At 40.1% G+C, this 19,410-nt stretch overlaps 1 protein-coding gene across 1 annotated transcript in view; it reads right to left on the bottom strand.

Moving 5' to 3' along the window:
- The window catches only part of LOC137348185 (plexin domain-containing protein 2-like), a 455,424-nt gene extending 439,686 nt beyond the window's left edge, over window positions 1-15,738 (bottom strand). Inside the window, exon 1 of the mRNA XM_068013514.1 lies at window positions 15,298-15,738. Within this exon, the coding sequence (XP_067869615.1) occupies window positions 15,298-15,403 (106 nt within the window). The 5' untranslated portion in view covers window positions 15,404-15,738. The remainder of the gene's footprint in view (window positions 1-15,297) is intronic.
- Window positions 15,739-19,410: the final 3,672 nt, after the last annotated feature.

The raw sequence follows: 19,410 nt of genomic DNA, 5'->3' as shown, positions 1-19,410 counted from the left end.
GAATCAAAGTTGATAAAATTTCCTTCAGTTCTTCAGAGTCATTTTTGACACAATGTTCACTCTGTTTCTCTCTCCACAGTTGCTGCCAGACCTGCTGAGTATTTCCAGCACTTTTTATTTACAATAAAATTTCCCAGTTTGGGGTGAGAGCAGGACACCCACGCAGTTATCAATGTACTGGAAAAAGATGAGGGAGGGGACCAGGGTAGGACTGGAACAAAGAACATTATACATATCCCACAAAAAGGCAGGCATAGCTAGGACCCACACAGATTCCCATTGCAATACCTTTTATTTGGAGGAAGTGAATGGAGTCAGAGGAGAAGTTGTTTAATGCGAGAATAGTTTCAGTCGGACGGAGGGTGATGAATGGGGAATGGGGAATGGGGAATGGCTGGGCTTCTGTTCAAGAGAGAAGTGGAAAGCTCTCAGACCATCCTGGTGGACATCCAGAATGAAAAGGAAACGATTAGGGCCAGGAAACTGGAAGCTGTTAAAGTGATGGAGTGCACTGGGTGGGAAGAGACAACAGCATTCCTCTGCTTGCTATTCAAAAACTATACCAATTTAAACTAAACAGGCTATATCACCTCTGTTTAAACAAAAAGCAGATACAGAAATATTACTGAAACATGCAAAATGCTTGTATGCTAATATATCAAACAATTTCTAGGCTCAAATCATTTACATATCCAATATAGGTCAGTCCTAGTTAATATGATCTAAAATTACTCGAGAAATTATTCTCTGCTAATCAGTTTTCAATTGTGCAGCTGTATCTAATTTAATTCTAATTTAATGAATATGAAAAATGCTCTAGTGTTTCCTTAGCTAATGAAGTGGCAAAAATATATTTTATCCATTTAGAGGAGGTGTTAGCAATTTTGGAAAGAGTGAAAATAGATAAGTCCCCTGGGCCAGATGGGATTTATCCTAGGATTCTCTGGGAAGCCAGGGAGGAGATTGCAGAGCCGTTGTTGTTGATCTTTAAGTCGTCATTGTCGACAGGAGTAGTGCCGGAGGACTGGAGGATAGCAAATGTTGTCCCCTTGTTCAAGAAGGGGAGTAGAGACAGCCCTGGTAATTATAGACCTGTGAGCCTTACTTCGGTTGTGGGTAAAATGTTGGAAAAGGTTATAAGAGACAGGATTTATAATCATCTTGAAAAGAATAAGTTCATTTGCGATAGTCAGCACGGTTTTGTGAAAGGTAGGTCGTGCCTCACAAACCTTATTGAGTTTTTCGAGAAGGTGACAAAACAGGTGGATGAGGGTAAAGCCGTGGATGTGGTGTATATGGATTTCAGTAAGGCGTTTGATAAGGTTCCCCACGGTAGGCTATTGCAGAAAATACGCAAGTATGGGGTTGAAGGTGATTTAGAGCTTTGGATCAGAAATTGGCTAGCTGAAAGAAGACAGAGGGTGGTGGTTGATGGCAAATGTTCATCCTGGAGTTTAGTTACTAGTGGTGTACCGCAAGGTTCTGTTTTGGGGCCACTGCTGTTTGTCATTTTTATAAACGACCTGGATGAGGGTGTAGAAGGGTGGGTTAGTAAATTTGCGGATGACACGAAGGTCGGTGGAGTTGTGGATAGTGTCGAAGGGTGTTGTAGGGTACAGAGGGACATAGATAGGCTGCAGAGCTGGGCTGAGAGATGGCAAATGGAGTTTAATGCGGAGAAGTGTGAGGTGATTCACTTTGGAAGGAGTAACAGCAATGCAGAGTACTGGGCTAATGGGAAGATTCTTGGTAGTGTAGATGAGCAGAGAGATCTTGGTATCCAGGTACATAAATCCCTGAAAGTTGCTACCCAGGTTAATAGGGCTGTTAAGAAGGCATATGGTGTGTTAGCCTTTATTAGTAGGGGGATCGAGTTTCAGAGCCACGGGGTCATGATGCAGCTGTACAAAACTCTGGTGAGGCCACACCTGGAGTATTGCGTGCAGTTCTGGTCACCGCATTATAGGAAGGATGTCGAAGCTTTGGAAAGGGTGCAGAGGAGATTTACTAGGATGTTGCCTGGTATGGAAGGAAGGTCTTACGAGGAAAGGCTGAGGGACTTGGGGTTGTTTTCGTTAGAGAGAAGGAGGAGGAGAGGTGACTTAATAGAGACATATAAGATAATCAGAGGGTTAGATAGGGTGGATAGTGAGAGTCTTTTTCCTCGGATGAGGATGGCAAACACGAGGGGACATAGCTTTAAGTTGAGGGGTGAAAGATATAGGACAGATGTCAGAGGTAGTTTCTTTACGCAGAGAGTAGTAGGGGCGTGGAACGCCCTGCCTGCAACAGTAGTAGACTCGCCAACTTTAAGGGCATTTAAGTGGTCATTGGATAGACATATGGATGTAAATGGAATAGTGTAGGTCAGATGATCGGCGCAACATCGAGGGCCGAAGGGCCTGTACTGCGCTGTAATATTCTAATTCTAATTCTAAAAAAAATACTTCAACATCCAGACCTACCTGTGGAAGTAGTACCTACAATCTTGCAAAAGCTGAAGATATTTAGTTCTTAATAAATCGATGAAAATTTAGACACCACAGTTCTTTTAAAGAAAAAAAATTGTATTTCCCTCTGCAAATTGTTAAGCTTTTAACAAATTCACAGGGATACACAATTTTAAAACATGCAATTTCTGACAATCCATTGCTTCAGAGGAAAAGAGCGATTCGCCTATTATTCATTTAAAAAATGAATTTCATTCCTTAATGCCTATCGCTGTCTGTTAGAACATGGTGCTGGTGGGAGCAGAGGAGTGGGTGCCCAATGTTGGTTTGTTCATTTTCTTATTGGTGATGGCTGACCCAATGTGCTATGGCAGCATCTTTTGTTTTAAATTAAATGTATTTAATATTAAACCTAGTCAATACTTGCTATGTTTTCCATCTCTCCTGTTTTCTTGCCTTTTCCTTAGGTCGTCCATTGCCTTAGCCGTTTCTTTGATGTGGCTAATTTCTTTCATGCTTCTTCTCATTACTTGTAGCAGATCATCTCAGCCATCATCCAGGTATCACTCCACAGATGCTGGGTTTTTCCACTCCCTTTTCTGCTTCTATTAATATGCTTGTCCATCTCTTATTTTTCAGTTCTTAAGAAAATGTCGACTAATACGAATTGACCCATGTTTCCCACCATTTTTAGCACCTGCAGTATTTTCCACTGAAAATGGGCATCCGCTTCTCCACTTGTTTTTTTCCTATCCAGCTTTATCAGAACAGTTAATAAGCTATTAAATTTGCTGTAATTTCCTGAAAAGGGTGCTTGTGTAGCTTTTTTTTAAACAAACAAGGATGCAATGAAATCAAAACACAAAACCCAACAAAAAGCTGGGTGGGATGCTGGGCAATATTCCTCATGATCACAGGTTTCCTGCAATTCATTTAGCTCAACTTATACAGGGGGGGGGGCAGTCAAAGCAGGTATTTGTCACACTGTTTATCCCTCCAATTGGGCATAGGGTTTCTTTAATCTGTGTTTTTTATTGCTTCTCCCAGGAATTTACATGACTGCTGGTGGGTGGGTCACACTAGAGATCATGAATCATAGTTGCAATATGACAACTTGGGGCAGGCCTGATCGACCAGCTGGTCTTTTCCTGTCCATCATTTTTATATGTTTATATATCAATTATGCACAATGTCTTCTTGATGAAAATGACACACAGCTGTTCTCCTTTCCCTGAAGAAAGTGTTTTGCCCAAGACTTTGTCCACAATGATGTCATTTTAAATAGATAGCATCAAGATTTTGCTTCTTTCATTTTCTGCACATTACCAGATGTATTATCTGCCTACAGCTCATAACATATAAAAAGGACAGGCTGTTCAGCCCAACCAGTCCATGTTGTTTAACCTTAGGATGAGGAGTAGTCCTAATCCCATGTGCCTGTTACACACTTTTCCTGTAAAATATAGGATTCATAGATCCAGAAATGCAGAGGTACAAACATGGAGATATTTAGTGAATTTTCACATTTTGAAAAGGTATAAAAATTTCTCATGTCAGAAACCTTAGATTTTTTTTTAAATTGCATATGCCAGCCTTGTGTGTATACATGAACACGTCTAACAAGTAACAAACCTATGTATTACTTACAGATCAGTACTCATATGAAGCAAAAAGCAGCATTCATTCTCAAACGCCACCACAGGCAACATTAATATGGTAGAATATGCATCACATTGAAATAATATAAAAGCATGGGGGCGGTGGGCGGGGGTTGTGGTTTTTGAGGAGCTGAAGCAGCAACAAGTATTGCATTCAACCTGACAATTGGGAGACTCAACTGTCATGTTGTCATGTCTAGAAAGTTGCAGCAACATAAAACAAAACCTGCGATTGACAGTGGTGATGGTGCAAGATCATTTTAATATCACATTACATTCTTGAGATGCAGAACAAGGAATACATTTCTCAACAGAAGAAACTAAATATGGAAAGCACAGCAGTTTGTGTGTTCTTGGCAAACCTCAAAGGACATGCACAAAAGGAGTTAATTTGCACTGACGCTGCAGTGTATTGCAACACTTGCAATACAGCAATCAATTAAAAAAATTGCATAGGGACTGCTCTATATTAAAAATAAACTTTACATTGTTTTGCTCTAGTTTCCATCAACTAGTGCACAGATCTCCCACAGATTTTGAAGGGGAAGGGCAAAAGGCTGCAGATGCCGATTACAGCTACCGCTCCAAAATTTATCACAGTGGTGGGACCTGAGCAATATTATTGTGTGTGGTGTCAGTGAAGGTCAGAAGATGGAACTGTTAGAATTTTTAAAATAAACTTGCAGAATGGTTTCAAAAGTACATTTACCATGCCAAAAAAAAACCTATCTTTTCTCCTTCCATCTTTCATATTTACAAAGTAGAGCAAGTAAACTGGCTTGGGTGTGGAGATTTTAAGTTCAAGAATCCTTTCAACTCCATAAACAAACTTACCCATTTTCAGCACCACAGTTGGTTACCTAAAAACAATATACATTACATATGCCTTATTTGCCAGATAACTGCCACACCTTTTAGTTTTTTTTTAATGTCATAACCATGCGAAGAAACAAAATCTCAAGAGAATACCGTATTGTAGGTCAAAAGCTCACCTGATGATTTAGCTGGTTGAAGCAGTGAATATCCAAGAAGTAAAGACCAGGAAGACACAAAACTTTATTCCAATTAGCCCATTCATAAATGGATGGAAGTTAGATGGTCACAAATTAGGCAGGCTAACCACCATGCTTGAATTCCCATCATGATCTTGGACAATGTTCTATACCAGGACTGCTAAATAACAACATTTACAACAGTTCTTAGCCCTAGCAACAATAGATGACAATGAGACAAGCACTGTTTTTCCTTTAAGGGATCCATCTATTCTTGTGTTAAAATTACAACTGAGATTCAGCCCTTTCACCACAGTGTAATAGCAAGGCTTTGAGTTCACAAACAATTCCCATTTAACCTCCCAGTTTTATCTTCACTGCCAGGAAATGAGATGAAACATGCAAGGAGGGAGTCAAAACTAGGCCATGAGCCATCCCTAGCCACTTCAACGAGTTGATCAAGAAAAGTACTGGCACAAGCTTGCGAAGCAAGTGATCATTGCACAGAGGTAAATAGATGTTTAGGCACTTTGCTCAGCCTTGACACGTTAGAAATCCATATGGTTACAGTAAATCCTTGAAGCCATTAACCATTTCATTTGTACTGCTCATCAACAAGACCAGTGATTAATTGTTGGCATGGTAAAGTGAATGGAATAGCAGAACACAATCCCTAAAACACTGGTAAGGTTGAAAGAAAATCCCAGAATATACAGTTAGAAGTAATGTGACTTATCCAGTCACCAGTAGCCCTAAATATAAATGAATAGCGCTATGGAATGTGATTCCCAAAATACAAATGGAAATAAAATGCAGAACCCCACATAAATGAAATTGGAATTTTGTTAATTCAATCACATTGAACAGTGACCCTGCCCATTAGTAACTGAGCTTCTAATTATTGCCATTTTGTTTTAAGTTTGAGAGACTAACATAACGATACAGGAAATGCGTGACATAATTCAGCACACTTCAAAATTAAACCTCAACACCTGATGGATAACATCACACTACTGTATAGACACACCAGCATTGTCATTTCTAGAAGGATTGCAAAGGTTGCTGGGATACAAGTGCCATCCCAATTCATTTTTCATACAAACCCCATTTACAGGATCAATTTTATAATGGTATGAAAGAAGCATGGACTGTCGATGAATTTCCCAGTATGGGAAGCACCTGCGAAAGTGGAGAAAAAACACATCACCTCAATCCCAGGTACATGGTGCTTACCAATGATAACATACAAAGGCGAGATGAGCAGCATTCCAATGATATTTGGCTGCTGATAACCTTCACCAGTCTTTCACTTTTTAAAAATCAGAAATGCAAACCCATGTTACACCTATATAACAAAAATCTTCAAACTTTATATTTGCATTGCATTCAGCCTTTGAAAGCCACACTATTGTAAATGCCAGAGATTATCAGGCAAGTATTTGTGCTTGACAAAGTGGCATCACACTGCATTCATATTGTAAACAGCATTAGAAGATACTATTGCGAAAGTAAAATGAAACTAGACATCAGTAGGCACGTCTTATGCCAAGAGTTTTGTGATTGGCACATTATAAAGTTTGAAGTCTAAACAAGCCTGAGTAGAATAAATAATACTTTCATACCATAGTAAAGTCGATGGAGTAACTGACATTTGAGAGGCATCACAGTTTGATGAAAAGTTGGTAGGCAGGTCCTTGATGGATAATAATGAAAATAAAGCATTCCATCAAATCAAACACTTTATGTTTTATTGCAAAAAGTGTGGAAGTGTACTTTATATTTACTTCTCTTTATGAGGGAGGGAACTATTACTCTTGCCATTAGCAACAGTTCAGAATAACTATCATATCTGACATAATGACATCAGATATGTGCAACTTAACAATGTTGTCATGCACCACAAACCTCATTCACTAATATTTAATTATGTCATGCATTCAGAAATTAGTGGGAGGTTGCTCCAATGGTAGAAGAATCAGTCGTGGTGATAGTTTTAATGTGTAATGTGTGTGGTGAGTTAGTGGATCTCAACTAGGGCATCAGTAGGTGTGCCACAATTGGACTCAGCATTCTAGACTGAAAAGGGGAAAAAAATAAAAGTGTTCCAATATCCAATTATTATCCAGTTACTCTTGGAAGAAAGTGCATGGAAGAACAGGAACAGGGTCAACTATGTAGCTGCCTCCACAGTCAAACAGCTTGCTAACACTCATGCTTGGACATGAAGGAGGTCCCCCAAAATGAGGTACTGGCGAACACCTTTGGATTCATCACATATTTTTGATCTGCCATTTTATTCATATTTATTTTCTCTGTAATGGAGGCAAATATTTTGGAGTCATTCAAGATGTGAAAGCGGTGATGGGTGATTATAGATTTCTATGAGTTAGAGAAACAAAATGGCTCCTTCATTGGTACTTGGTACACAGCATTGTTTCACTCTCTTCAGGAAAATTGGACAGAAAGAGAGAGAAAGAATGGGGCACTACTCAGGCTTTGTAATGTTCTTTTAACGTATTTCATGTTGAGTATATGTAGATAGATAGATCCAATGATTATCAGTGAAATACCCTTTTAATGTGATCATTTTTAAAAATTATTCATTTCATGGAATGTGCGCGTTGCTGCAAGCCCAGCATTTGTTTTCCATCTCTAATTGCCCTAGAGAAGATGGTGGTGAGCTGCCTTCTTGAACTGCTGCAGTCCACGTGGTGCAGGTACACCCATAGTGCTGTTAGGGAGGGAGTTCCAGGATTTTGATCCAGCGACAGTGAAAGAACGACGATATAGTTCCAAGTTAGGATGGTGTGGGGCTTGGAAGGGAATTTGCAGGTGGTGGTGTTCCCATGCATCTGCTGCCCTTGTCTGTCTAGCTGGTAGAGGTCACTGGTTTGGAAGGTGCTGTTGAAGGAGCCTTGGTGAGTTGTGGCAGTGTATCTTTTGATGGTACACATTGCTGCCACTATGTGTTAGTGGTAGAGGGAGTGAATGTTTAAGGTGGTGGATATGGTGCCAATCAAGCAGGTTGCTTTGTCCTGGATGGTGTTGAGCTTCTTTAGTGTTGTTGGAGCTGCACTCATCCAGGCAAGTGGAGAGTATTCCACCAGACACCTGACTTGTACCTTGCAGATAGCGGGCAGGCTTTGGGTAGTGGGTTACTTGCCATAGAATTCCCAGCCTCTGACCTACTCTTGTAACCACAGTACTTATGTGGCTGCACTAGTTCAGTTTCTGGTCAATGGTAACCTCCAGGATGTTAACAGTGGGAAATTCAGTGATGGTAATGTCATTGAATGACAAGGGGAGATGCTTACATTCTCTTTTGTTGGGGATTGTCATTGCCTGGAACTTAAGTGGCCAGTAACATTTGCTCCACACATCAGCTCAAGCAGGAATATTGTCCAGGTCTTGCTGCATATGGACACTGACTGCTTCAGTATCTGAGCCGTCACGAATGTACAATCTGCAGTACCAATCAGCAGCGAACATCTCCACTTCCGACCTTAAGATGGAGGGAAGATCATTGATGAAGCAGCTGAAGATGGCTGGGCCTAGGACACTATCCTGAGGAACTCCTGAAGTGATCTCCTGGGGATGAGATAATTGGCCTCCAACAACCACAACCATCTTCCTTTGTGCTAGGTCTGACTCCAACTAGTGGAGAGTTTTCCCCCCGATTCCCATTGACTTCAAATTGGCTAGGGCTCCTTGATGCCACATTTAGTTAAATGCTGCCTTGATATCAGGGGCAATCACTCTCACCTCACCTGACTGCCAATCAAACTCTCACCTAGAAAGTCAACAATTATAAGTGCAGAGTATTTATTATGTCTTCAGGTTGTGATTTTAGAAGATTTTTTTTTTTTTTAAATGGCATTTTTTTGTCTCCTCTCTATTTCTCTTTCTGTACCTGATTTGACATTGAATTCACCTACCTTCTCGGTCCTTCCTCTGTTTATTTCTCAATCCTTTAATCTCATTGGTTATGAAGATACAGTTTGCCCCTTTGCTCACCAAGGTCCCAGATGCCCTGCTATCCTCACTGCACTATCAGCTTACTCTTCCAGCAAATTTGTGGGAAAAATGTTTTTAAAATAAAATGTGCACAAACAAGTCTAACTCCAGGCAAAATATGGCCCAATGAGTTGAAGAATATTTATGTTTAGAAACAAAGTGTTTTTCCTGTTTTGTACTGAATGATAGAATTTTAAAAAATACAGGTCAGCTGCAGCAGGAAGTGCCTCAACATTGGAAACTCTCTCCATGCAGCAGTATGACAATTGCACTCAATACAACATTTATCATACCATGGAGTGCTTTACTGTAGATTCATCTACTGTAGAATTTAACAGCGATGATTGGCCAAACTCATTTCACTAGGGCCATCGTAGGGATAAGCTCGATCAATCTCGGCTGAAATAGACGCTGCACTCCAGAGGGGAAAGGGCAGCATTTGAATACTTGACATCATTTTAAACAATATTGCATTGTCCCAAATTTCAGGATATTACTGGGAGACTGTTATTATTTGGCATTAAACAGTTTTGTTGCAAAAGTCTTTCAACTATTTGTTACCATAATGGTTAGCCGAGTACTTACACTGGACCCAATTTTAACTCTGTAAAGAGAGTAAGCCTTGAATGAGTTAAAATCTCATCCACAGTCGTTGGCATGGCTAATGTTGAATATGCCAGTCACCAGTATGGCAATTATTGTCCATTATTAACAAGCCGATGAGGGGAGAAGTTTTACAAAAGTAAGGCTATTACCCACCCCACCGAATGCTAGCTCTCGCCAGTTTTACTTTAAAGTCTTCTTCCCATTCAAAATACAGATTTTTTCCTGTCAATCTGTACACGCAAAATGTTTAAATCTGAGAGATATCAAATGCACTTCCACCCAGAAAATAAAATCTGCAATGCTCTACTCTGCCTAATGCAGAGAGTAAAAAAAATTGAAAATGCTTTTACATGCTGACTAGTTACCAACTTCTGTCACCAGTTTGATTTAAGATTTGCAGCTGACCACTGCCACAGTAGGGCATAATGCAAATTTTATTACACAAAATGCACTCGAGTTGAGAAAGTTTAGTTAATACTGTACAATGCACTTATGCATTGGGCTTTCTATTCACTTTTTTTTTCCCATAACAAACTAGGCCATAGTCTATTACTCCCACAAATGCCACACAAATGCTGTTCCAGCAAAGTTGCAGCATTCATCATGTTTCCCACAATTATTTAAACTATTTGCCTGAAACAGCAAATTATCTCATTAAAAGGAAAGGGCCTTCATCTGAATTGCCACATAATCCTAAATGTTACAAAAGGGAGAGATCTGCTGTGAGCAAATACCAGTCTCACTCAGATGTCCAGTAGTTACTGTGTATTATTCTTGAAGCCTGCTGGTTAGATGTAGCCTGGGAAGAAACATATTGTGTAGAGTTTCCCCACCACCTGCAGTCACATCATGCAGTGTTGTTCCAGTGACATCACGGAGAGCACTGACCTAAGCCCACAGTCTCCATTCATACAGGAAAAATCCACACAAATGTCTTTATCCCAGTGTCCCTTTCCTGGGCAACTAAAAAAAGCACAAAACATGGGAACAAGAGACAACTGAAAAGCAATGATAAATATGCAAATATGTTATGATGCAATCAGATGAGTACAACCTTTTAAAATAAAAGGGCATTTTACCGTATCCATCAAGGTTAGTTCTTATTTACAGTGTATACACACACACGAGTGATATCTGAAAACTATTGCATACCTGGCGCCCATATGGACAATAATTTCTTACCACAAATACTGGCAGATTATGTTAATCAGGGTGGATCGGTAGAAGTTACCATCTATTCCCAGGCTTGCCACTCTACTAACACCTTAGTGATGCTCAAAACAAAATACTTCAGCTCTCATCACTACAGCATTCATTTTATTTTTTTTTTAAAGAAGTTTCTTTAGTGCAGAGCTTAAACATTGCTTTTCCACACCCCTCCCACCCTAGTAGAAGTCATATTGATCAGCAAGTATGTTACATTTTTACATCCAGCCTAATTCCAGAATTGGACCGATGCATCCCCTATCCTTTTAAGCAGCAGCATTCACCATTTCACACATTAATATGCTTGACTATTGCTCACAGAATTTATGGGTGTAGCAATGCCTCCCAAATAGCTGAAGTAGTTGCGGTAAGTATTTACTGTCAAGTGATACAGACAAATCAATCACCAGCTGCAAAATGCGATTTTTTTGGTGAAAGAAATACAAGGGTTAGTAATCCAATGTAACCTAGTATCACACGTAACTAACCATACACTAGACATGCCTGAGTAAATTAAAATGGGAAGCTGCTTGTTTTTACTAAAGCAAAATAACTACAATTATATTTCACAGCACTAAACAAAATAGAAAGCAATGTTGCAAAATAGACGTACTCATTTTAAAAGGAGTAATCTTATTTTGATTACATCTCTGAAGCACCGTGGGGATTTTTTTTTCTATAGTAAAAAGGAGCTATTAAAATGCAAGTTACTGTAATTAAGATACCAAACTTATGAAGTGTGCTTTGAATCTTTTGAAGTAAATGGCTTGATTAATTATACTGCCTCTCTCAAAGACTTAAACACTATCCAATATCGCTAACATTTCAGTCTATTATGGATAACGTAATGATGAGTTAAGTGTGTAAATGGTAATTTTGTTATTTTTCTATACTGTACAGTTATTTATACTTCCTATTGCCATTTTGTAGTTGATTTTCTTTTTAAACAACCCTATACTGTGAACTGCATTTCAAAATGAAGCTTAGGCAAACGACATTTACCTAGGTTGATTACCAATATTGCAACAAATACAAGGATGACCTGCATTGAGCAGCTTAATTTTCCTCGCTCCCTCTATGAAATGCTTTAATGTTTGAAATAAATATATTTTTCAATCTACATGTATGTTTTTGTTTTCTATTTGTCAGATTGTATGGTGAACTTCCACTGCAGCCAGCCCAGCTGTTAAGACAACTCAACAAATGAGAAATCAAGACTGTGACCCCATTTCTTATCCCTTTATGGAGCAGAATGATAATACTTCAGCTAGAAGTTGTGAATTACAATCCAAATTATAATAAATTTAATGAAAACTGAAACTTTGGTAATAAGCCATCCTCTCTCCCTCTATGAAATGCTTTACTGTTTGAAATAAATATATTTTTCAATCTACATGTATGTTTTTGTTTTCTATTTGTCAGATTGTATGGTGGAATTTCAATATCAGCAATTGTAACACCGACATTCCAAATGAGGTCATCCTTTCAAAGTTTCCAGCATCTACCGAAGCCTAAACATTTGTCAAGCATCTTTCTCTGTGCCATTTTAATTTGTAATTAAACTTTACAAAAAAATCTTTTAAAAATATATCACATTTATGACATCACCAATTGTGCATTCCAGTCTACAAACACCTGTAAAATGCATTCCTAGAATACCAGCCCTTTAATGAATCAAGAACTCTTAATACATGTTGCTGTTCCCAAATCACGTATCCTCCCTATCTCTGTAATCACCTCCAACCCCACAACCCTGAAATATCTGCACTCCTCTAATTCTGGCCTCTTGTGCATCCCTGATTTTAATCGCTCCACCATTGGTGACCGCACCTTCAGCTGCCTAGGCCCCAAGCTCTGGAATACCCTCCTTACACCTCTCTACCTCACTTTCCTCCTTATAACTTACCTCTTTAGCCAAGCTTTTGCTCACCTAACTTAATATCTCCTTTGTGACTCACTGTCATTTTGTTTCATAATGCTCCTGTGAAGGTCCTTGGGACGTTTCATTACATTGAAGGTGCTATATAAATATATGTTTTGTTGTAGACCTTAACATACATCTGAGTTTTATAAAACCAACGATTATGCATTGAGCTAAACCAAGTCCAGGCTACTGAACCCAACAATGTTAAAATTGTACTTTGATCATTTGTCCAACAACAACTGGCTATTTATTTGTTATAGAACAATTAGGAGTATAATTTCAGTCCCCTCAGAACTGAACCAATCAAGGATCACCTCCCCATCCATCCCAGGTAATTTACATAGAGAGGTTTTTTTTTACAATTTAAGATACATTACTGCAGCAATCTAGTCCCAGTCAATGGAATATGTGAACGTTGATCTTCTCACTGCTACCTGTTAAGGCTTTATTAGTATAAACTCTATTGTCAAATAGATTAAGCTCACACAAGTACAGAAACCAAACCCAAACATAGATAGCGCAGAGAAGACAATATATTAACTGTTGATAAAGTTGAAGGACAGAGTCCTTTTGCCTCCCCTGCTGTAATTAGGTCTTCTAACTTTCTAAAAACATATTATGAATTTTCTATCCTAAATAATTTAAAACTCAATTATAGACAAAGAGATTTCTTGGTCTATTAATTCTTCCAATGATAAACTTAAAGAGTTAATTTTGGTGCGTTTGTTATTTTAGTGTTAAACTGTAGTTTAGTGTTAAACTTGCTGCCTTGGCCGGAAGGCACCAATGTTACCGGTTACCTGCTGCTCCGAGAGGAGGCAAATCCTGCAGCAGAGTTTGATAAACTCTTGTACATGTACCATTTTACTTAAAACCAAAAACTTGCCTGTGTTGGCAGCCTGAAAAAGCAGCACAATGGCAAGCAGTTAGACAACTTTTTTAATAAAGTACGACCAAAAGAAAACAAACTTGGGATAGTTCAGATATTCGATCCACCGACCTTTGTTAAAAATCTTGCAATATGTGGAATTGCAATGCAGCGGCTGAAAATAAAAGTTGGCTTCATTATAACCAATGAGAGATCTCAGACAGGAGGTACCATGAGGCGGCCGCTGGGCTTTAAGAAGCTTTTACATGGATAATTAATGTATTTGTCACGGTTCGTTCACCGCTAAGATGATTGGTCAAACAAAACAAAAAAAAAGCACAGGAATGAATCAGTCCCTGAATGAGAGAGGGAGAGAGAGACACACATAGAAATCTTGAGCAATAGTATATCCCAAGTCCATCTTTCAGCATTGTTCCAATGTCTGGTGATAAATCTCCACCGCCGCACTGAGTGCAGATCAATGATTTAAAGCAACATTCAGGATCAGTTTAACACCACACAGCGCTCCCTAACTCCCAGGACCACTACCTTTTTCCGGACATTGCAGAGTCAAAATCCACATTAATTCTCAAACTCCAACGTACTTCGATCATGGCAAGTGTTTAAGCAAAAAGAAACTCCGACAGGGAATCTAAGCAAGTTCATTTCATTGCCCACTGCAGGTAGGCAAGCACATTTAAATATTTACTGCAAAGTGGGAAGCGCAGCTTATTTTAACATGTAGACATAACACTGCTAATGAATCCGCTTTCCAATGGGAGGAAAACTGTCTACAGATGGGGAAGCTCGGGCGCAAACAGATCCGACCTATTTCGCCGGGAAGTGACAGTAGCACAAGCGGACAGTGAATGATGCTGTAATTCGGTGGCTGAATTAAAATGAGATGGTGCAGCTTCTTGTTAAAGATCCAGTTCTCAGGAAACAGGGTCAGGGTGATTTCCTGTGACATACTGACCGCAAATTGGACCTTCCCCACAGTGACAAGGCACCATCCCCTGGAGTGAAAGATTAACAAGGGACTTGCACACCGCATCTCTGAAAAATTAAATGCCAAGTGTGTGCTTTAACATGCATTTTAATAACATGCTTCATGATTTCCAGTTTACCCAGAATTTCTGTGTCAACCCACATATTTAGTTCAAGTAAAAGGAGGTGTGGGGACCGGCTGATCTAAAGCCTCCCTTAGCCTCTATATGAAGCGTTAACTTTCCTGAATCCCTCAACACATTCCTTCAGCCCAGCTCCACACCTCAAAAAAGGTGCGCTTAATATTTAAAAAAAAACAGAGAACGTTTCTGTTTGAAAGTAAAACAAAAACAAAATGTTCCCACTTCAATAAATGGAAAAGTGCAAACGTGGAGGAAACTTTCCCCCCACAGCCCTGTTCCCCTTTCCCAGGTCTGGCTGCAGATGGACAGAGACTTAAAAATAAACCGAAAGGACAAACTTTACAACTTGACAGATCAGACAGGCGCGGCCTTTTGTTTTTGTTGAAACTGGAAATTGCTTCTTGTTTGAACTGGATTGCACAGAGGAAGCTTGGAAATCCTTCTCTTACCAGCAGCATTTGCTCTTTGGGCGCCTTGCCCCCGGCTGAGGTGCACCAGGTTTCCTAGGGTTACAAATAAGCAGAGTCCAAAGCCGGCTTTCTTCACCCCCGCCATGACCAACGCCACAAGTTTACACTTATCGAGTCAAATCTTCAGTGTTTTTTCTCTCTATATGAAACACACTTCCACCCACTTAAAAAATAAACACCTCACAAAGCGACCCCAGCAGCCCGAACACTCCCGCTCGCTTCCCACTTGCAAAAGGGACAGAAAGAAAATAAATCCAGCCGCACGATGAGAAAACCCACACTGGCGCTGAGTTTCAGCAGCGAGAGTCCGGAGCTGATACACTTGGGGAGGAAGTCGGGAGAGAGGGAGATGAGAAGGTGCCGGTGCCTGTGGCCCCTCTTTACTTTACTGCTGCTCCACTCGAGTGAGAGCCGAGCGCTCACACAGTGTGTATCTAACCGGAAGTGTTCTTCCACAACCCTCCAGAACGAGTGAGTATAGTCCACAGTCAGAGACAGACTTTATCAGCTGGAGGGAGCAGACAGTGTCTACCCCCAAACCCCCACTGAGTGAGTATAGTCCACAGTCAGAGACAGACTTTATCAGCTGGAGGGAGCAGACAGTGTCTTCCCCCAAACCGAGTACAGTCCACAGCCAGAGACAGATTTTATCAACTGGAGGGAGTAGTCAGTCTCTCCCCCTAACCTCCCAGCAGCTCGGGAAATAAACCCCTTCACAGCTCTCCAGCTGACAGTCAGTGTGTCTCGCCTTGCTACTGTTTGGGTTACTCAATCTACGTGCGCTTTATTTTCGACTCGTTGCCTATTGCCCTTTGTATCCTGAACCTCTCATCGAAGGAGGTGCGCATTAAGATTGCTCCTATTTCCACCTTAGCAGTATTTGGGTCAGAACAGAACTTGCATTAACAGTTTTCATTCTAAGGTGTGCTTCTTTTACTTACGCACCCCTAATATTTTAAGCTAAGATTAAATATGGGAGGCATACAATAACATCTACGCCAATGTACTGGCAGATGAAGTGCGTTGGTGATGTGTGAAGCAAATTCGCTTTAGTAATTTGAGTATGTAATTTGTTCTATCTAAATCTGCTGCAAGACCTAACAGGCGTTTTCTATTTGTTTTCCACAACGAACTTACCATATTTAGGGGTTTGGCTTCCTTCTTTATATCACACGACCTATGTTGTATTAGAATTTATTCTTACTAAAACGAGAAATGATAGTGGTGAAAAGTTAAACGTTTTCCCATGTTACAATCACCTCGCAATGCACTTCAGCTATAACCTCAAAAGCGCACCCTCTACTGCAACCGTGTGGCATATACAGCAGTTATAGTCTGTGCTCTTTCACAGCAATATTGTTTGTTTCAGACACGTGGCTAGTTTTAGTGCTCTGATTTGCTTCTATTAATTTGGATCTAGGCTGCAAGTTAATTAATTTCACTAGTGTTTCTAAAAATTTAAAAGGAACACGTCATCCCAGCTGGAAAAATAAGATAGTTTTTTTTCTTGAAGTCAGTAATAAGGTTATCTACCTCCGGGGCCGTATTTCCCAGTCACCTACAGTTTTAATTGCTGTAAGAAAGTCACAAGCACAACTTCCTCTGATAGTGACATTGGTAAAGCACTGTTATTAAATTTTAAAAAAACTGTAGATTTCATATTATCCAGATGCAATGCAATTGCTTCAAGACATGTGAACAGAGAACATAAAAAAGAAATACTGGTATTTTCTTATTGCTTTTGTAAAATCTTGGTATCAAGGAAATTACAAATGTGTAATTTAAACAGGATAGTTCTAGTGGATTATTTGGCTATCTTTATTTTATTTTCCTTTGTATTTAGACAAAATTCTAGACGATTTAGCCATAAGTCTGAGTCAGATGATGTGATAGAACAGTAAGTGACTGGATGAGAGACAGCAGATGCAATTTAATGTGGATAAATTTGGATAATAGGAGGACAAAGGATTAGGATTCAACTGTCAGGCAAACCCCCCACCTGCCAAGACTGCGGCACACATTATTTCGCCACATGAACAGTAAAGCTTAAAATGGCAAGCCCCTGACTGGAAAGACATTTCCATAGTAACAGACAGTGTTGGAACAATGAGGAACCAGTCCCTGTCCCAATACACAGAAGAGACCTGGTCAAACCAGTCGGTCACGGGACCACCTACCAGCCAACTAGGTGAGTTTTAAATTGGAAAAACAGAATTTGAACTCAAGAAAGGCCATGTGCTCCTGGAACTGAAGCAGAACCTCTCCAGTCCTGCTTGCATCCATCTCTTTCCCACAGAACTGTTTCTTGTGAAAACACATGAACCTCAAAGAGAGAAAAATCTTCTACGTGAACAAGGTTTAAGAAGAACACTGGGCCCTGACGAACAGCAAGACTACCTACAATCAAGTGAGCTGAAAGCACAGTAAACAAGAAACTCTTCTGATATTGCCTCAAACCCCTCTCTACTATATTTTCCTCTCCTCTTTTCTGTCCCTATTTGCATGTGTGTATCACTTCTTTGCCTTATAATTGGAAAGCTGTGAACAAGGATTCACAAAGGAGGAGCTCAAAACACAGTGTGTTTAAAAATTAAACCCTGTTACAATAAGACCAGGTGAAGACAGCAAAAAACCCCTAGACACCTTTCTCACCCCTGGTCACAACAGAAATTTGGGGGCTAGCATCCGGAATTTTACCCATAGACAAACGAGTGAAATTGGAAGTGGGAAGCCAAATTGTTCCCAATCAAAAGGAGCAAAAAATCAATACTGGTTTTCTTGTGGTTGTGTGTGATTGAATACTAACATGCATGCAACTGAAGCGAGCAGCTCTCCAAGCCAGGGTGAAGTAACTTGGGATAAGTTAAAAGCACTGTCTATGGAGGAGTTGAAAAAAATGGCTGAGCAGTGTGGGATCACGGTATGTGGCAAGGCTAGGAGGTCTGAACTCCTAAGGCTAGTGATCAACCATTTTTTCCTTGAATCTGAAGAAGCAGAAGCAGTGTTAGAAGCAGACCCAGAGAGGGTATTGCTAGCAAAGTTACAATTGGAACAAAGGAAACTTGAATTAGCAGAAAATGAGAGAGAGAGACATGAAAAAGAGAGAGGCAGGAGAGGGAGAGAGAAAGAATATTCCAGAAAGAATCTGAAGAGAGAGAGCTGAAGTGGCTTGAGTTAACTCGGAGGTGACAGAGTAACCTTAGTGAAAGCATGGTCAATATGGAGGAGCATAATTTAGGGCTGGGTACCAGATTGCTAAAACTCGCTCAATTAATTCCAAAATTCAGTGAGGAAGATGTGGAAGCGTTTTTCATGTCTTTTGAGAAACCAGCAAGGCAGCTAAAATGGCCAGCTGTGACCTGGTTTCTCTTATTGCAAAGCAAACTAACTGGAAAACCCATGAGGTTTATTCCTTGTTGCCAGATGAGAGTTCATCAAATTATGAACTGACCAAAAATGCTATCCTCGGGGCATATGAATTAGTACGCAATGCCTATTGCCAAAAGTTTAGACCCTCAAAAAGAAAGCCAATCTAACTTATATGGAGTTTGAAAGAAGTATGCAGCTGGTTTTTGACCAGTGGCTGAGGACTTTAAAACTACAACTAAGCTATGAGACTCTCAGAGAAGTAATGCTGTTAGAGGAATTTAAAAACGTTCTCCCATTCTCAATAAAGACCCATGTAGAGGAGCAGTGGGTTCAGGGAGCCCAGCAAGCGGCCGTTCTGGCCGATGAGTTTGCTTTAATTTATAAATCAGTTTCCCAGGGGAGAACCTTTCCTAATCACCCCCACAAATCCGAAAAGGACAAAGTGTGGCAAGGTGATATCCGCCCAGGCAGTCCTGGAAGAGAAAGGAAAGGAGGAGACACTGGGTACTCCTCCAGCCAAAAAGGAAGGTGCTATGAGCAAGAGTGAGACACGGAGACCTGTATGCTTCCATTGTAATAAGGTAGGGCATTTAAAAGCTGTCTGCTGGAAAATAAATCAGGGCACACCCGCTCAATGCAGACGGGACCCTGATGGAAAACACAGAACAAGCTGTGGTTTTAACTGCAGTAAGAGTGTGACCCAGGAAGCTTACTATGGCCAGT

The sequence above is a fragment of the Heterodontus francisci genome, chromosome 2 (assembly GCF_036365525.1).
Source record: "Heterodontus francisci isolate sHetFra1 chromosome 2, sHetFra1.hap1, whole genome shotgun sequence".
Classification (NCBI taxonomy): Eukaryota; Metazoa; Chordata; class Chondrichthyes; order Heterodontiformes; family Heterodontidae; genus Heterodontus; species Heterodontus francisci.
The sequence above is the reverse complement of the archived record's forward strand: the minus strand, read 5'-3'. Positions and strand labels throughout refer to the sequence as shown.